The sequence below is a fragment of the Rhineura floridana genome, chromosome 21, assembly GCF_030035675.1.
Source record: "Rhineura floridana isolate rRhiFlo1 chromosome 21, rRhiFlo1.hap2, whole genome shotgun sequence".
NCBI lineage: Eukaryota > Metazoa > Chordata > Lepidosauria > Squamata > Rhineuridae > Rhineura > Rhineura floridana.
In genome coordinates this window covers 16,076,118-16,091,902 of record NC_084500.1, presented here as the reverse complement: position 1 = coordinate 16,091,902, position 15,785 = coordinate 16,076,118, and the positions used below count along the sequence as shown (strand labels likewise).

Below are 15,785 nucleotides of genomic sequence, written 5' to 3'. Positions count from 1 at the left end.
CCATTTGTTGCCGGACTCCAACTCCCAGCAGAGCCAATGGTCAGGAATGACTGGAGTTATAACCCAGAACTTCTGGAGATCACCAGGTTTGGGAAAAGGCTCTGCAGTACTGTTTAGCCAGCACCACATGAATCATGATGGCAGAATTGAGATAACTTCCTTCAGTGGTGGGGAACCTGTGGCTCTCCCAGTGTTGCTGGACTCCCATCCTTCCTGACCATTGGCTGAGGCTGTTGGGAGTTGTAGTTCTGCACCATCTGGAGGGCCACATGTTCCCCATCTGACTTACTGCATTGTGTAGTTCAGGTGTGGGAAAGCTGTGTGCCTCCAGATGCTCCTGAACTCCAATTCCCATCAGCCACTAGTTGCAGATGGTGGGAATTAGAGTCCAGCAACATCTGGAGGGCCACAGGCTCTCGACCCCTGCTGTAGTTATTTGCTTCCCCTATGAGATGGGGTGGGGTGGTTCCTTGTTGGTGTCATCTAGAACAGGGGCTCCCAAATGGTGGTCTGTGAGCTCTATTCATGTGGGCCGCAGGAGTTCTGTGGGGAATCATAGAATAGTAGAGTTGGAAGGGGCTTGTAAGGCCATCGAGTCCAGACCCCTGCTCAGTGCAGGAATCCACATTCAAGCATAAGTAGTAGTGGGCACAGCGGCTGCTCCATCATTCTTAGAACCCAGCAGTCTACCTGAAAGGTGAGCGGGAGAGGCTGGAAGTGATGAGGGAAGGAGGCACTTGAAAGGAGTGGCAAGGACTGGCAGCGAAGTTCATGGGAGGCTCGAATTAATAAGTTCAGTCTTGCTTCGACAAAACTCATACAACAACCTAGCACGGCGCACTACAATTGCTACAACAGGCAGAAAAATAATTAAGTGGTTCACCAAGCCCCTCAGCAAATTTCAAGTGATGCATGGAGGGAAAAATGTTTGGGAACCACTGAGTCACAATCAATCAAGGGCAGGCCAGCCAGGGCTGAACAATGGCACCCTCTTGTGGTGATTATTATATACAAATAAATAGGTATACACACACATTTTTAAAGCAGTCTACAAACTCTCCTAAAAAAACAGAACACAGTATTGTGGCACCTTGAGAGATGGTGGCTGCAATCCAATAAACGCTCACCTGGGAGTAAGTCCAGTTGAACCCAATGGAGCTTCCTTCTGGGTAGCCATGTTTTGGATTGCAACCTAACTCATTTATTATGGAATAAACTTTTGTAGACTATAATCCCAACTTCTCTGATATAGTGCTATACATCCGAGTGAAGCAACCTCTGTGATGAGTGGGTGAAAGTATCCACAGGTATGTATGGAGCTCCTTTTACCACAGAAGCTAATAGGGGCCCCATATTCCCAGTGGGTCTCTATCACAACCATTGACTTGTACAGACACCCAGTCCTCACATACCTTATTTATTAAATTTATATTCTGCCCTTCCTCCCAAAAGGAGCCCAAGGTGGCAAACAATCAGTCTTGAGATCTAATTAGATCTTGAGATGTAATATGGTATAGTGGAGAATGTGCTACATTTGCAGAGGGGAGAGGTAGGTACAACTCCCACTTCAGCCCCAAAGCAGGGTGATGTTGGGCCAGTCACCAACTCTTAACCCACCCTACCCATGTAGCTTCTCTGCGGATAAAATGACAACCTCCTGAAAGGTGTCCTGAGCAACTTGGAGAGACAGTAAGGTACAAATAGTGTGTATACAGCTAGGTAAACTAGATATTCACTCCTAAATCAAGTACACACAACATAAGAAAATAAAGTTATTTTATATCCAAAACACATACAATTTAGATTGTAAATATATATATATGTTGGTGAAGGGGTGAAATGGATGCGTGTATATATCTGCTTCCTCCATTGATAGCTGGAGCTCCCTCGATTCTGGTGTGGGAACTCATGTCTTCGAAAGTTTTTTGAATCAAAGCACATATCTGGGATGAGGTGTCTGTTAAAAGAATCCTCCTGCTACATTCAATTCTTCACTGTTTCTTGGTCAGTTCTCTAATATGTATAAATGCAAGATGCTCACACACCCCCAACATGGATTTCAAGGCCTCCACCCCATCCCTAGGATTTTGGATCTGCACAGATAATGCCTTCCCCTCTGCTGGCCAAGGATGAATTTGAGAATCAGAGGTTGGTGTAGCTGGCAATTACTTGTTCCAGAACTGTGAAACAGTCCAGAAAGTCTTCCTCTTCAATCCCAAACTTTGTGTACTGGTGCACATAAGCCCTGTGGAACAAACAAGATTTGGTGAATAACAGGTCCTGATCCAGCTAAAATCAGTTGTGACAAACTTTGTTCCACTGATTTTGATTATTTACTTATGGGATTTCTATTTGGGTCTTCAACTGAAGAGATTCCTAGAGCAGATCAGTAAAAAAAAAAGTCCTTGCCCTTTAAGCTTACTCTCTAAAAGACATGGCATATAAGGAAAAAGGGATGGAGAGGGAAGAGCAAAACAAGCCAATAATGACCAGCTGGGATGAGAGGAGGAGCCCAAAGCAGTTGTTCTTTCAAACAGAAGTGCCCCTGCGTCTCATCTCTAACCCGTAGCTGTGATTAGGTGACAGTTGAGCAAAGAGGAAGAGTCAAAGGCAGTTGGTCAATCAGCAGAGTCGACGGAGTGGCCTTCTTCACCCTCTGCTGCAGCCTGATGGGATGGCTATGTTTAGTTACCAGTCAAGGGAAAAGGGAGCCAATGGAGCAGCCCTCTTTCCCTTATTCTCCCTCTGCTACAGCCTGATGGAATGGGTGACAGCTGAGGGAGGGGAAGAGACAAAGGCAGCCAAATTCAAAGTTGGAGTTCATGCAGATACCTTGTAATCTCCTGCACCAGCAGTGGATTCTCCAGCCCATTCCCTCCCACTCCATTGTCCACCTGCCTCTCTTCCTAATCTGCAGCAATGGACCGGGGCTCCAGGTAATACCACACAGAAAGAAAGGGAGGGGATGGGCACAAGGGAGGGGGAAAGCATTGCTGTTATACAGGTTGCAGAATGTGAATTATTCTGAATTTTAAGGGTATGCATACAACTCTGTTTCGTCTTCCCCCTTTTAATTCCACAGATTTAGGCCTGTTGCTATATTTCCACTTGTCCTCCCTCCCACAAGTGCACACAGTGAAGTCTGAGATGACAACGTATTAGCAGAAGGCTGTTTTTTCTCCCACTTACTTGGAAGCAAACATTTTCCACGCCTTCCCCACTATGCTGTCGACGGGCTTCAGCAAAAACTGGCTGTTGCTGACCAAAGAGGCAGACTTCTCATATTTATTAAAGGCTCTTGGGGTCTTCCAGACGGTCAAGGCGTCCTGAGCGTTCAGCCAGGAAGTGTACAGGGCAGGCTCTTGGAAACCTCCTACAAGGAGCAGCGAGGTGTAAAAATTAATCACAATATCTCATTCCGCTTCTGTCCTGCTCCATAAGAAACTCAGGATGAGTGATGCACATGTGAAATCAGGCAGATATAAGAGACGGGGCCTTCTCAGTGGTGGCGCCACAGTTGTGAACTCCCTCCCAGTGTCACTACCTTCTGTTGAAGCCACCCCACTCCTGTTTCTCACCTAGATCTGCACTTTGTACATCTTTTCCTCGCAGGGTAACCAGGTTGGCGATGGAAGTGTTAAAACAAGCGGTCCTGTTCAGAGACTGTTTTTTAGATGCTGGGAGCCCAGGTACCGGAGGCCTCACTTGCCAATCAATCCCTGTAAATGGAAAAGTGAGCAGGAATGTGTCGATATTTGGAGTTCAACCAGAAAGCACAGAGCAGGGCTGGTATGGTGTGTGGCCTGTAGAAAGAGAGTGTGGCCACTAGGCCTGCTGTATAGTAAAGAAGGCCAACTCTTGGCCTCCTGGTCTCCCACCACCACCCAAAAAATGCAATTTTACTTGGCTCCTGTCAGCCCCACTGAATTTTAGTCAAGATCCAGTCTTAAGGCCTGCCTTCCATCATATGCATCCCTGCATATTCTACGTTCACTTGCTCTGGCTGTAGCTGTGATTCACTGGCAAGCTTTACCTTCCTCCATTTTGGCATTTGCAATAAGCATCTGCCTCAGGTGTTTTAGAAGCCCGGGCCATGCAAAAGTGCTGTAGGCAAGTGAATTTTCAGACATCTGAGGAATGTTCCGGAGACCCAGCATCTTGAACTCAGGATGCGGGACTAGGGCTTCCATTAGATCCCCTGAGAAGGAGGAAACAGGATGGAAATGAAGCTTTAACATGCATGAACTTCATCTGCTCACATTCAGCCCCCGTAGCCCAGGACAGGGGAACCAAAATCCAACATCTTGAAGGCCACAAATTCCCATCTTTACTGTAGTCTATGACCCAGAAGCTATTTGCATGAAAAACCATACACGGACCATTCATATGCTTCCCCCGTCCCAGTGAAAAGATGCAGACAGGAATCTGTATTCAACTCAAAGGATCTATCCAAAACAGGCTGCCCGTCTCAGTGGGCTGAGATTTGCCTTGGTGCCTCCACTCGCTGGTCTCCTACCATTGCTGTGGTTTCAGATGCCAACACATGAAATGACATGCAAAAGATGCCATTCCAGTGCACTCGTGGTGGGGAACCTGTGGCCGTCCAGATGTTGTGGGACCCCAGCTCCCATGAGCCCCAGCCAATGGTGCCAGTGGTCGTGGGTGATGGGTGCTGGAGTCTGGCAACATTTGGGGTGCCAACTATGCCTCATATTGTTGGATTCCCAGTCCTATCACATCCTTGATGATGGCATGTGACTTTTTGGGTTAGCTGCTCATAACATGGGAACATTATTCAGTTTAGCAAAGGTTCCCCATCCTTTAAGCCAGATTTCTTAACAGTTAGGCCTATACTTTAAGCACTGCCTTTCCCTATATGAACTTGCCCAGACCCCGAGACCAACATATGACATGCGTGTCTGTGTGCCCCCTCCAAAGGTGGGCCAGAGAGTGGTAACAAGAGAACATGCCTATTCTGTAGTAGCTCCCCATCTATGGAATGCTCTTCCTAGACAGGCTCACCCGGCGCCAAATTTGTCATAGTTTCAGTTCCAGTCAAATATGGTTTTGTTTTCCTCTGTATCTGGGCAAGACCAGTAATGGGATGTTTGTATTTCAGCTATGTTTTAATGTGTCTTATTTTTTATTCTTGTTGTAAAGCAGTATGGGACTTTTTGTCGTTGGAAGAGAAACGTAAGTTCAATAAACCTAACCTACTTGCCTGGTGTCACGTGGCAAGAATTCACACTAGCCAACCAGGTTATTTTTTTCAAAATTGCATTTGTGTTTTAAGAACATAAGGGCCTCCTGGTTCAGGCCAGTGGCCAATCTAGTCCAGCGTCCTGTTCTCACAGTGGCCAGCCAGATGCCTATGAGAAGCCCACAAGCAGTATGTATGGGCAGACAGACTGAGAGTCTTTGCGGACTAGTAAATTACTGATATAGACTACTTTGCAAGTCACTGGGAATATCAAGAGGAGGAAAAGGGCACAATGTTAACACTAGATACCTAGGGGACTTCTGCTGTACTGAGTGGCACCTTCAGAGGAGTAAGCCGGCTGGAAGACGCTCCCCAACTGATGTGCGATTACTTGATTCACATCCCGGAAAGATATCTGCTTGATATTCATTAGCTGCGCACAGATCTTGTGGATGGCATCGTTCTCGTGAACCAGGAGGGCATTGGAGGACTGATACAGATGTGAGAGGGTCAGGACAGAGTTGTAGTTTTGAACGATGACCTGGAAATAAGGGGGAAGAAACACAAGGAGTGGCTAAGAGTTTGGTCCCAAAAGGCGGAATGCTTCACATGTGACAATTTTCTGCATGGAGATGATCTCACCGGAGGGAATAAGCTACGTATGGGACAATAAAGGCTGGTTAGTTAGGGCAAATGGGGCACTACCACACCAACATCTGTCCATAGGCATGCCTGCTTTCTTACAGCCAGTCGAGGGGATAGCATTGCCTGTAAATTTCCTCCTCCTCAGTCTCATTGTTGCTTTGTAGAACTCAGCAGGAAGGAGCTCAGGGGCAAAACTAGAATCAGCTGGCTCTGCCCACTGTTTGGGCTCCCTGCCTTCTGCCCTACTAGTCCCAACGGGCCCCAACCACCACTGCTTGTGGGAGCAGGGAGTAGAGCGCCAGACTTGCACAGAGAAGGTCCCAGGAGACTGCAGTGGAATAGCACCGCTTGGATGCCTTCACTCTACATTCCTGTTCACCAACAGGTGGTTCCACTGAGCTTCTCCATCTATATAGCCCAGTGGCAGAGCATCTACTTTGCATGCAGAAAGTCCCTGGTTCAATCCCCGGCATCTCCAGGTAGGGCTGCCAGTCAGCGTAGACAATTCTGAACTACATAGACTAACAGCCTGACTTAGTACAAGGCAGCTTTCTATGTTCCTATGAAAGAGCACATGCTTGGCATCCAGGTTCAACCCCGCCACCAGAGTTTCAGCATTCACCTCCCCAGTTCCATACGGCCAGATAATGTGGTTTAACAGGAATGAGGTGGGATAGGCGTCTTTCAGGCTTTCTGTTACAAACGTCCCCAGGCCTGATCCTGTCCCACCAGCCATGCTCATAACCGTCAGAAATCCACTCAGTCGGTCGCATTTCTCGGCCTCCTTCTGTATCAAGTTCATGACGGCTTCTTTGTGCTTGGGTCCATGAACACAGTAGCTGTGACACAAATTGGGGGGTGGGGGTGGGTAGGTGGGAAACGAGAAGGAACAATTCAGTTATGCCACAGCACAAACAAAGAAGGCAACGTTTAAAGCCCCAAACAACTTGGAGCCAGGGGAGTTTGCAGACCACCTCCCACCACCATAGACCAAGCCAAACCAAAAGTTCTTCTCAGGAAACCCAGCTGGTTGTTCAACAAACAGTGGATTGTCACTTGGTGACCAACACAGAAGTGGGCTTCCTTGGTGGTGCCACCCACTCTTTGGTTTGAGAGGTGCAGATAGAGGTCACATTCACACCATATACTGTATTTAAAGCACATGGCTTTCTCTCCAGAGAATCCATGGGGTTGTAGTTTTGTGAGGGGTAAACTACAGTACCCAAGATTCTTCAGGGGAAGCCATATGCTATAAATGTATGATGTGGATTATGGCTAGTAACGAGCTTTAATACCTCTTAAAGACATATGCCCATTAATTGTAATAGGTCTGCTCCAAGTAGAACTTGTTTGGCTCTGTTCCTAAGTTTGTCATATCCTTTAATTTCAATGGGTCTACACTGAATATAACTAACTTTGGATACAAACCATGTAGGTTTACCATTTCAGTGACCCCTGCTTTAGATGCATGTAAACTATCTTGAAGATCCTTGTAGCTGGATTTGTGGTGTATTAATTTTGAAAATACAGAGAGAAATTTATTTGCCAGCATTGATATAGCCACACATACCCATTCGCCCAGTTGTTTCCTGACCCCTGCTTTTGACAGAAGTGGGACTGATGGTCATATTTCCAGGTACCAGACCTTGAAGCCATGGATAAAGTCTGGCCAATCACTTTAGGTTCCATGTCAGCAAGAACAGCCCGGGCAACCAAAACTAGAGGAGAAAAAAAAGGTAAATTATGTACACTTGGGATCCCTGGCATAGCATCCAAAAAATGTATCTGCTGCTACTGTGAACAATGGATGGAAGGTGACTGCATGGGTGTCATTTACTCCTATTGGATAATGTCTGTGATGTCAGGGATAAGCAGCACAATGTCCCATGTGTCATTTTGTGACTACAAAACAGAAAACATAGGAAGCTGCGGTATATCTAGTCAGTCCATTGGTCCATGTAGCTTTGTATTGTTTGCACTGACTGGCAGAGGCTCTGCAGGGCGTCAGGCAGGGAGATTGAAACTGGGACCTTCTTCATGCAAGGCAGGTGCTCCACCACTGAGTTATGGTCCTTCCCTAATGTTGTTAATTTTTGTAATGCTTTAGAGCATGAGTTCTTAGCCTGTGGTCCTTGGACCCCTAGAGGGTCTGTGGATGGGCTTCAGGGGTCTGGTGAACCAGGCAAAAAAAGTATGACTTGAAACTTTTACTTTGAAAATTTTGCGTGTATGTGCTTACATGTAGTTTTCTGGGGAAGGGGTCCATAGCTTTCATCACACTCTGTGAGCCAAAAATTGTTAAGAACCACAGCTTTAGAGGATTGCTTCCCCCCCCCGTCTACTCTATACTAAAATTGCTCCTCTAGGCTTTCAAAATTAAAAAAAGTGTTGAATGCCAAGAAGGGCAACCTCTGATCCAGAACACCACCCTGAGATATTACAATATCCAATTACATGGAGAAGTCCATACATCAAATGCCTCCCTTGTTGTTGATTTGCCCTCTTGATTGGTGTGGGGTGAGAAAGATGTACATTTTCTCAATATCATACCTCCGGGTTTCTCCTCGCTGAAGAACCGCTCTTTGCAGGTGGCCTGGAAGGCTTCATTTTCCTTTTTGGAACACAGGCCATGTGTGCTGTGCAGGTCTGTGCAGATGGCATCAAAGAGTTCGCGACCAATCTGGTTGCCACACTGACCAAGTTGTATTGTGATGATGGACATTCTCCTCTAATTTAGCCTTAGCCCTACAAATAAATGTTACCCAGGTGTTAAACTACAATCCCCATAGTCACTTTTACCTGGGTGGAAGCCTCATTAAACTCAGTGGGACTTACTTTTGAACAGCCACAGAAACATCGGGAGCTGTATTATTTTGAGTCAGACCATTGGTCCATCTAGCTCAGTACTGTCTACACTGACTGGCAGCAGCTCTCAAGGGTTTCAGACAGGAGTCTTTCCCAGCCCTACCTGGAGATGTCAGGGATTGAACCTGGGACCTTCTGCATGCAAAGCAGGTGTTCTGCCAGAGCTACTGCCCCTTCCCCTTAGCCATGCATAAGATGACACTGTTAGGCTGCAAATCCCAGTGAATTCAAGTCCGCTTGAACAGCCTTGCCATAAATCTACCAAAGTTGTAAATAAAGTATTCAAAAGTTGCAGCTTATTATCAATAGCTGTGTACCACACCATATGACACCATGTGAGTGTCAGAGAGTCGCGATGCTGGGAACGGAGAGCGAGCTTATGTGCGTGTGTTTGAATCCTTGCTAAAGATTATACCTTCCCTGAAAAATTAGTCAGACAGAGACTTTAAGCTTTAAAATAAGAAATAACTACTTTATTCTAGAAGTACAAACTTGATAGGAAAGAGTCCTATGTCTAGCTAACTAGCTAAGTTGGAGCTGCAAACACTAAGCCTAGTGTTTCCCCTCATGCTTGGAGGAGAGGGAGAGACAAAGGAATATGTCTGCTCTCCCTCAGGAGAGAAAGAAGAAGGGAAGGAACTGTGATCAACATCCTTTGCATATCAGTCTAGCAGGAAGAAAGAGACAGCAGGAGATCAAAGGACAGGTATAGCCTAGCAACCAAGAGGTCTCTCTAGCTACCCTTTTTAACCCCATGCACCCTCAACCCACAAGTTGGAGTTGAACCACATATATTCCAACAGTGCGTACCGCACATGACTTCTCCCAAAGAATCCAGGAAACTGTTAGAGGTGCTGGGAATTGTAGCTCTGGGAGTTATAAACTACAGTTCGCATGATGCTTAAAATGTACTTAAAATGTATGGTGTGGACTATACAAATATTAAGGCTGCAATCTTAAATACACCTACAAGGAGAAATCCCTACTGATCCCTTCTGAGTAAGCATGCAAGGGGCTACACTGTTTCACACACAGGGTAAATATTGAAACCGATATAATTAATAGGCCAAAGTACTGATATATGCCCTTTACCAATATGAACCAATAAAGCATTTAGTTTTGGCCAAATATTATAACTAATAACAGTAGTATATTTTGTTTTAGCATATTATCAGTGCTAATATTAACCAGATATTAAGACAAATATAGTACAATGGTTGGTTGGTTTTAAACTTTACAGTGGCCAAACCATATTAAAAAAAGCTCAAGGTTTCTAGTGTCAACACCACAAATAGTAACTAGTGAAACTGATCATACATATTAAGATATATTTATAGTATTAACGAAGGGTCACATGTTCAAACAAGTGTGTGTGCAACTACACATGTGTATTTATGGAGTGATTAAATTTATATCCCATCGTTTCTCTCAGAGGAGCCCACATAAATTACACAGTTGTTACATGCCTTCAAGTCGATTTGACTTATGGCGACCCTATGAATCAGCGACCTCCAAGAGCATCTGTCATGAACCACCCTGTTCAGATCTTGTAAGTTCAGGTCTGTGGCTTCCTTGATGGAATCAATCCATCTCTTGTTTGGCCTTCCTCTTTTTCAACTCCCTTCTGTTTTTCCCAGCATTATTGTCTTTTCTAGTGAATCATGTCTTCTCATTATGTGTCCAAAGTATGATAACCTCAGTTTTGTCATTTTAGCTTCTAGTGATAGTTCTGGTTTAATTTGTTCTAACACCCAATTATTTGTCTTTTTCGCGGTCCATGGTATGTGCAAAGCTCTCCTCCAACACATTTCAAGTAAGTTGATTTTTCTCTTATCCGTTATTTTTGCTTTCCGACTTTCACATCCATACATAGAGATTGGGAAAACCGTGGTCTGAATGATCCTGATTTTCGTGTTCAGTGATACATCCTTGCATTTGAGGACCTTTTCTAGTTCTCTCATAGCTGCCCTCCCCATTCCTAGCCTTCTTCTATATATAGTTAAATTAACCCCTTTTCAGGGTTTTTTAAAGTTAATATTACATATCACATCTAGTAATTATTTCAAACGAATGCTGGTGGAAGTTGAAGAGGAAAGCACAAAAGCAGGAGTACAGCTGAATGTCAAGAAGACTAAAGCAATAACAGAAGATTTATGTAATGTTAAAGTTGATGAGGACATTGAACTTGTCAAAAATTATCAGTATCTTGGCACAGTCATTAACCGAAATGGAGACAATAGTCAAGAATTCAGAAGAAGGCTAGGACTGGGGAGGGCACCTACGAGAGAACTAGAAAAGGTCCTCAAATGTAAAGATGTATCACTGAACACTAAAGTCAGGATCATTCAGAACATGGTATTTCCGATCTCTATGTACGGATGTGAAAGTAGAATAAGGCACATAACAACAACAAACAATATATCACTTTGGGATGTTTTATGGGAACTGATTCATAAATGAAATAAAAAATAGATCAATTCAATATAAAAATATTGCTCAATAAAAATTTAAAGAATAGCAAATTAATAGACATTAATTTCAATCACTTCATGAGACACCCAAGTGATTTACGATAAGAACATAAGAAGAGCCTGCTGGATCAGGCCAGTGGCCCATCTAGTCCAGCATCCTGTTCTCACAGTGGCCAACCAGGGGCCTGGGGGAAGCCTGCAAGCAGGACCCGAGTGCAAGAACGCTCTCCCCTCCTGAGGCTTCCGGCAACTGGTTTTCAGAAGCATGCTGCCTCTGACTAGGGTGGCAGAGCACAGCCATCATGGCTAGTAGCCATTGATAGCCCTGTCCTCCATGAATTTGTCTAATCTTCTTTTAAAGCCATCCAAGCTGGTGGCCATTACTGCATCTTGTGGGAGCAAATTCCATAGTTTAACTATGCGCTGAGTAAAGAAGTACTTCCTTTTGTCTGTCCTGAATCTTCCAACATTCAGCTTCTTTGAATGTCCACGAGTTCTAGTATCATGAGAGAGGGAGAAGAACTTTTCTCTATCCACTTTCTCAATGCCATGCATAATTTTATACACTTCTATCATGTCACCTCTGACCCGCCTTTTCTCTAAACTAAAAAGCCCCAAATGCTGCAACCTTTCCTCGTAAGGGAGTCGCTCCATCCCCTTGATCATTCTGGTTGCTCTCTTCTGAACCTTTTCCAACTCTATAATATCCTTTTTGAGATGAGGCGACCAGAACTGTACACAGTATTCCAAATGCGGCCGCACCATAGATTTATACAACGGCATTCTGATATCGGCTGTTTTATTTTCAATACCTTTCCTAATTATCGCTAGCATGGAATTTGCCTTTTTCACAGCTGCCGCACACTGGGTCGACATTTTCATCGTGCTGTCCACTACAACCCCGAGGTCTCTCTCCTGGTCGGTCACCGCCAGTTCAGACCCCATGAGCGTATATGTGAAATTCAGATTTTTTGCTCCAATATGCATAATTTTACACTAGTTTATATTGAATTGCATTTACCATTTTTCCGCCCATTCACTCAGTTTGGAGAGGTCTTTTTGGAGCTCTTTGCAATCCCTTTTTGTTTTAACAACCCTGAACAATTTAGTGTCATCAGCAAACTTGGCCACTTCACTGCTCACTCCTAATTCTAGGTCATTAATGAACAAGTTGAAAAGTACAGGTCCCAATACCGATCCTTGAGGGACTCCACTTTCTACAGCCCTCCATTGGGAGAACTGTCCGTTTATTCCTACTCTCTGCTTTCTGCTTCTTAACCAATTCCTTATCCACAAGAGGACCTCTCCTCTTATTCCATGACTGCTAAGCTTCCTCAGAAGCCTTTGGTGAGGTACCTTGTCAAACGCTTTTTGAAAGTCTAAGTACACTATGTCCACTGGATCACCTCTATCTATATGCTTGTTGACACTCTCAAAGAATTCTAATAGGTTACTGAGACAGGACTTTCCCTTGCAGAAGCCATGCTGGCTATGTGCTAAGCTATGTGCTTAGTTAATCTAGCTTTAATAATACTTTCTACCAGTTTTCCAGGGACAGCAGTTAAGCTAACTGGCCTGTAATTTCCGGGATCCCCTCTGGATCCCTTTTTGAAGATTGGTGTTACATTTGCCACTTTATACACACGATATATTAACATATTTAAAGGTCGCATACCTAAAAACAGCAAAAACAATTGCATATATAAAAACCATTTTTTTTAAAAAAAACTATAGATATAAAAACAGTTTAAAACCACAACAGCACATACATAAAACCAATTCAAACCCCCAAACGGGTATCAACTGGGATAAAGACTAAAGGCTTGTTGAAAGAGGAACGTCTTTCGTATTTATCCATCCATCTAGATATGTATATTTAAAATAGTGTTTTAATCCCACCTCACACTTTCCGGCCGTTATACAAAACCTTTTCCCTCTATCTCCCCTCCCCGCATTTAGCAGCCTTCTTTCCCTCAAGCGCATGCGCAGAGCCTTGCCCTTCTTCAGTCGTTCCACATCCATTGACCACCAACTGTCGCTGCACTTTCGACCTCCGTCCTTCAAGCCGTTCTGCGCATGCTCCCCTGTCGTCGAGAGCTCAGGCGGGAAAATCGGTTGGGAGAGAGAGATAAAGAAGGGCAAGGGAGCTGCGTCAGCTGTTGGCCTCATGCATGCGTCACGTCCTCCGCGTGGTGCTCACTATTGAAAGGTTTAGGAACATAAGACTTATGAATGCAAAAGCATAAGAATGCATAAGAGCATAGGAGATAAGGCATCCCCGGCCTCACCGCGCGTGCGGGACCGATAGATGACGCTGCATCACTTGCGCTTGCGCATTTGCGGCTCCGGGAAAGCACTTAGGAACCCGCGAGGGAGCCATTCTGGAAGTAGGTGCCGCTGACCCGCGTGCTCTCAGCGCGTGCGCACTGGCAGCGACGGCGTAAGCTGCGAGCGAGCGACCGGCCTCAGCACTACCCGCGCTTGCGCGGACAGAATCACGCAGGCGCGGTGAGCGCGAAGGCCTTTGGCTAACCTGGGCGATGGCGACCGTCATGGCGGCGCTCGGGGTAGTCGCTGCGGGCCCATGAGGCGGTCCTCCGGCCCTCCGCCCTGCGCTGTCTCGGCTCTGGCAGCGCCGCCGCTCTCGTTACCCAGGCCATGGCGGGCGTCTTCGACATCGACCTGGACCAGCCTGAAGAGGCGGCCTCGGACGAGGAACTGGAGGAGGGGGTGAGAGAGCGAGCAGGCAGGCCCGGCCTGGGTGCGGCGAGGCCGAGAGGAGGGCGCCTAAGGGGGAAAAGCCCAGCTCAGGCCCCGGCGGGTCGGTGGGTGGGTTGGGAAGAAAGGCGAGGCGCAGGCACGGCGGAGCCCTGGGCCGGAGAGAGGCGAGGAGAGGCCGCCTTGTGGGGAGGTGGAAGTTGCACGGGGGAAAGGCCGGCAGCGGGAGGCTCCTGGGTTGCAGTGACTGCTCCGTTAACTGTGCGTGTGTTATGTGCCTTAAAGTCGATTGCGACTTATGGCGACCCTATGAATCAGCGACCTCCAAGAGCATCTGTCATGAGACACCTTGTTCAGGTCTTGTAAGTTCAGGTCTGTGGCTTCCTTTATGGAATCAATCCATCTCTTGTTTGGTCTTCTTCTTTTTCTACTCCCTTCTGTTTTTCCCAGCATTATTGTCTTTTCTAGGGAATCCTGCCTTCTCATTATGTGTCCAAAGTATGATATCCTCAGTTTTGTCATTTTAGCTTCTAGTGATAGTTGTGGTTTAATTTGTTATAACACCCAATTATTTGTCTCTTTTGCAGTCCATGGTATCTGCAAAACTCTCCTCCAACACCACATTTCAAATGAGCTGATTTTCCGTTAACTGATCACTATTATTTATTGCTGTCGTCGTTGTTCGCCTGCGTTATGCTTATGGCTCTTCCAGTTACTATATTGTATAATAATATATTATGATAATATGCTGTAATGTTATATAATATAATACAATGTTATATTATAATATATTATAATATTATTATAATGTTTTACTATGTTCCTGTGTTGGGCCTTTAGCAATAATAACAATAAGTTTATTGTTTTGTTTCTGCATTGTGTTCAACATGAGGTTTTACTACCATTATTAGGTTCCTGCATTGTGATGGCGCAGGTTGTTGTTATTATTGCACCTATTATTATGTTTCTGCACTTACAATCATAAATGTACATAGGTTTTCTGTATTGGATTATGGCACAATTATCGTAATTATTCAATTCCTGCATATGGTGGTGCTGAAACTAGTAATAATATGTGAATGATAATAATATGATTAAGTTCCTGCATTGTGTGTAAAATACTGTTATTGTTAAGATTCTTGTATTGTGCTTATATCACCATTACTTTTTACGTTTAATCTATTAGGTTCCTGTATTGGGTTTATAGTACCATTAACTGTCACTGTTCTTTTTTTTTTTTAATTCCTGCATTGGACTGACTTCACCATAACTGATTATTGTTAAAAGATTCCTGCATTGTTCTTATTCCACTTATGATTATTTGTTTTCGTCCTTTATATTTATTGTCCTGTTAATTGTTAGCCTCCTGTAGCATGCTTATTTGGTCTCTTGTAGTGTGTTTGCTGTACTGTTTCTTTTGTTGTTACTGCTAACAAATTGTGATTCATAGTAATAGTTTACTGAACATAGCATGGGGGAACCCTGCTGCATCAAACCAAAGGTCTATTTAGTCAAGGCTTCCACATTGAGCAACACATGGCTTCATGAAGCCCACAAGCTGAACTATTTGTTCAGAGGCAAGTAGCCTCTCAATCTGGAGGTTATGCATAATTGTGACTAGCCTTCAGCAGACTTATTCACAAATTTGTCCAGTCTTTTTTATGTTTTTAATTTAATTTATTAAATTTGTATCCCACCTTTCTTCCAAGGAGTTCAAAGTAGTGTACATGGTTTTCCCCTCTCCATTGTATCCTCGCAACAACCCTGTGAGGTAGTTTGGGCTGAGAGATGGTGACCGGCCCAAGGTCGCACAGGGAGCATATGCCTTGTCTGCAGAAGATACCGTGGTTGAAACCCAACAAATACTGCAAGCTCCAAGGGGCTAA

The 15,785-nt window shown here is 44.8% G+C and overlaps 2 protein-coding genes across 7 annotated transcripts in view; one reads left to right on the top strand and one right to left on the bottom strand.

Moving 5' to 3' along the window:
* Positions 1 to 1,759: 1,759 nt before the first annotated feature.
* On the bottom strand, positions 1,760 to 13,570 carry TUBD1 (tubulin delta 1). 4 transcript variants are annotated; one of them, XM_061605400.1, is made up of 9 exons: positions 13,470 to 13,570; positions 8,396 to 8,590; positions 7,416 to 7,563; positions 6,468 to 6,684; positions 5,510 to 5,741; positions 4,034 to 4,198; positions 3,579 to 3,719; positions 3,190 to 3,373; positions 1,760 to 2,245 (listed from the first exon to the last, which is right to left on the bottom strand). In XM_061605400.1, the coding sequence occupies exons 2-9, from the start codon at positions 8,565 to 8,567 to the stop codon at positions 2,143 to 2,145; spliced, it is 1,362 nt and encodes a 453-aa protein (XP_061461384.1). In that variant the 5' UTR covers positions 8,568 to 8,590; positions 13,470 to 13,570; the 3' UTR covers positions 1,760 to 2,142. The 4 variants fall into 4 exon arrangements, with proteins under 4 accessions (XP_061461384.1, XP_061461383.1, XP_061461382.1 ...); XM_061605399.1 differs by having other exon boundaries at positions 13,179 to 13,544; XM_061605398.1 differs by having other exon boundaries at positions 13,081 to 13,543.
* Positions 13,261 to 15,785, top strand: part of RPS6KB1 (ribosomal protein S6 kinase B1) — a 30,235-nt gene continuing 27,710 nt past the window's right edge. Inside the window, exon 1 of one of the 3 annotated variants that reach the window (XM_061605395.1) lies at positions 13,261 to 13,390. Coding sequence is in view for 1 of the 3 variants with exons in the window: in XM_061605396.1 (XP_061461380.1) it covers positions 13,840 to 13,911 (72 nt within the window). In the remaining 2 variants the exon portion in view is untranslated. Of the gene's footprint in view, positions 13,391 to 13,440; positions 13,912 to 15,785 lie in introns of those variants that run through there. The other 2 variants (XR_009759896.1, XM_061605396.1) reach the window with 2 other exon arrangements.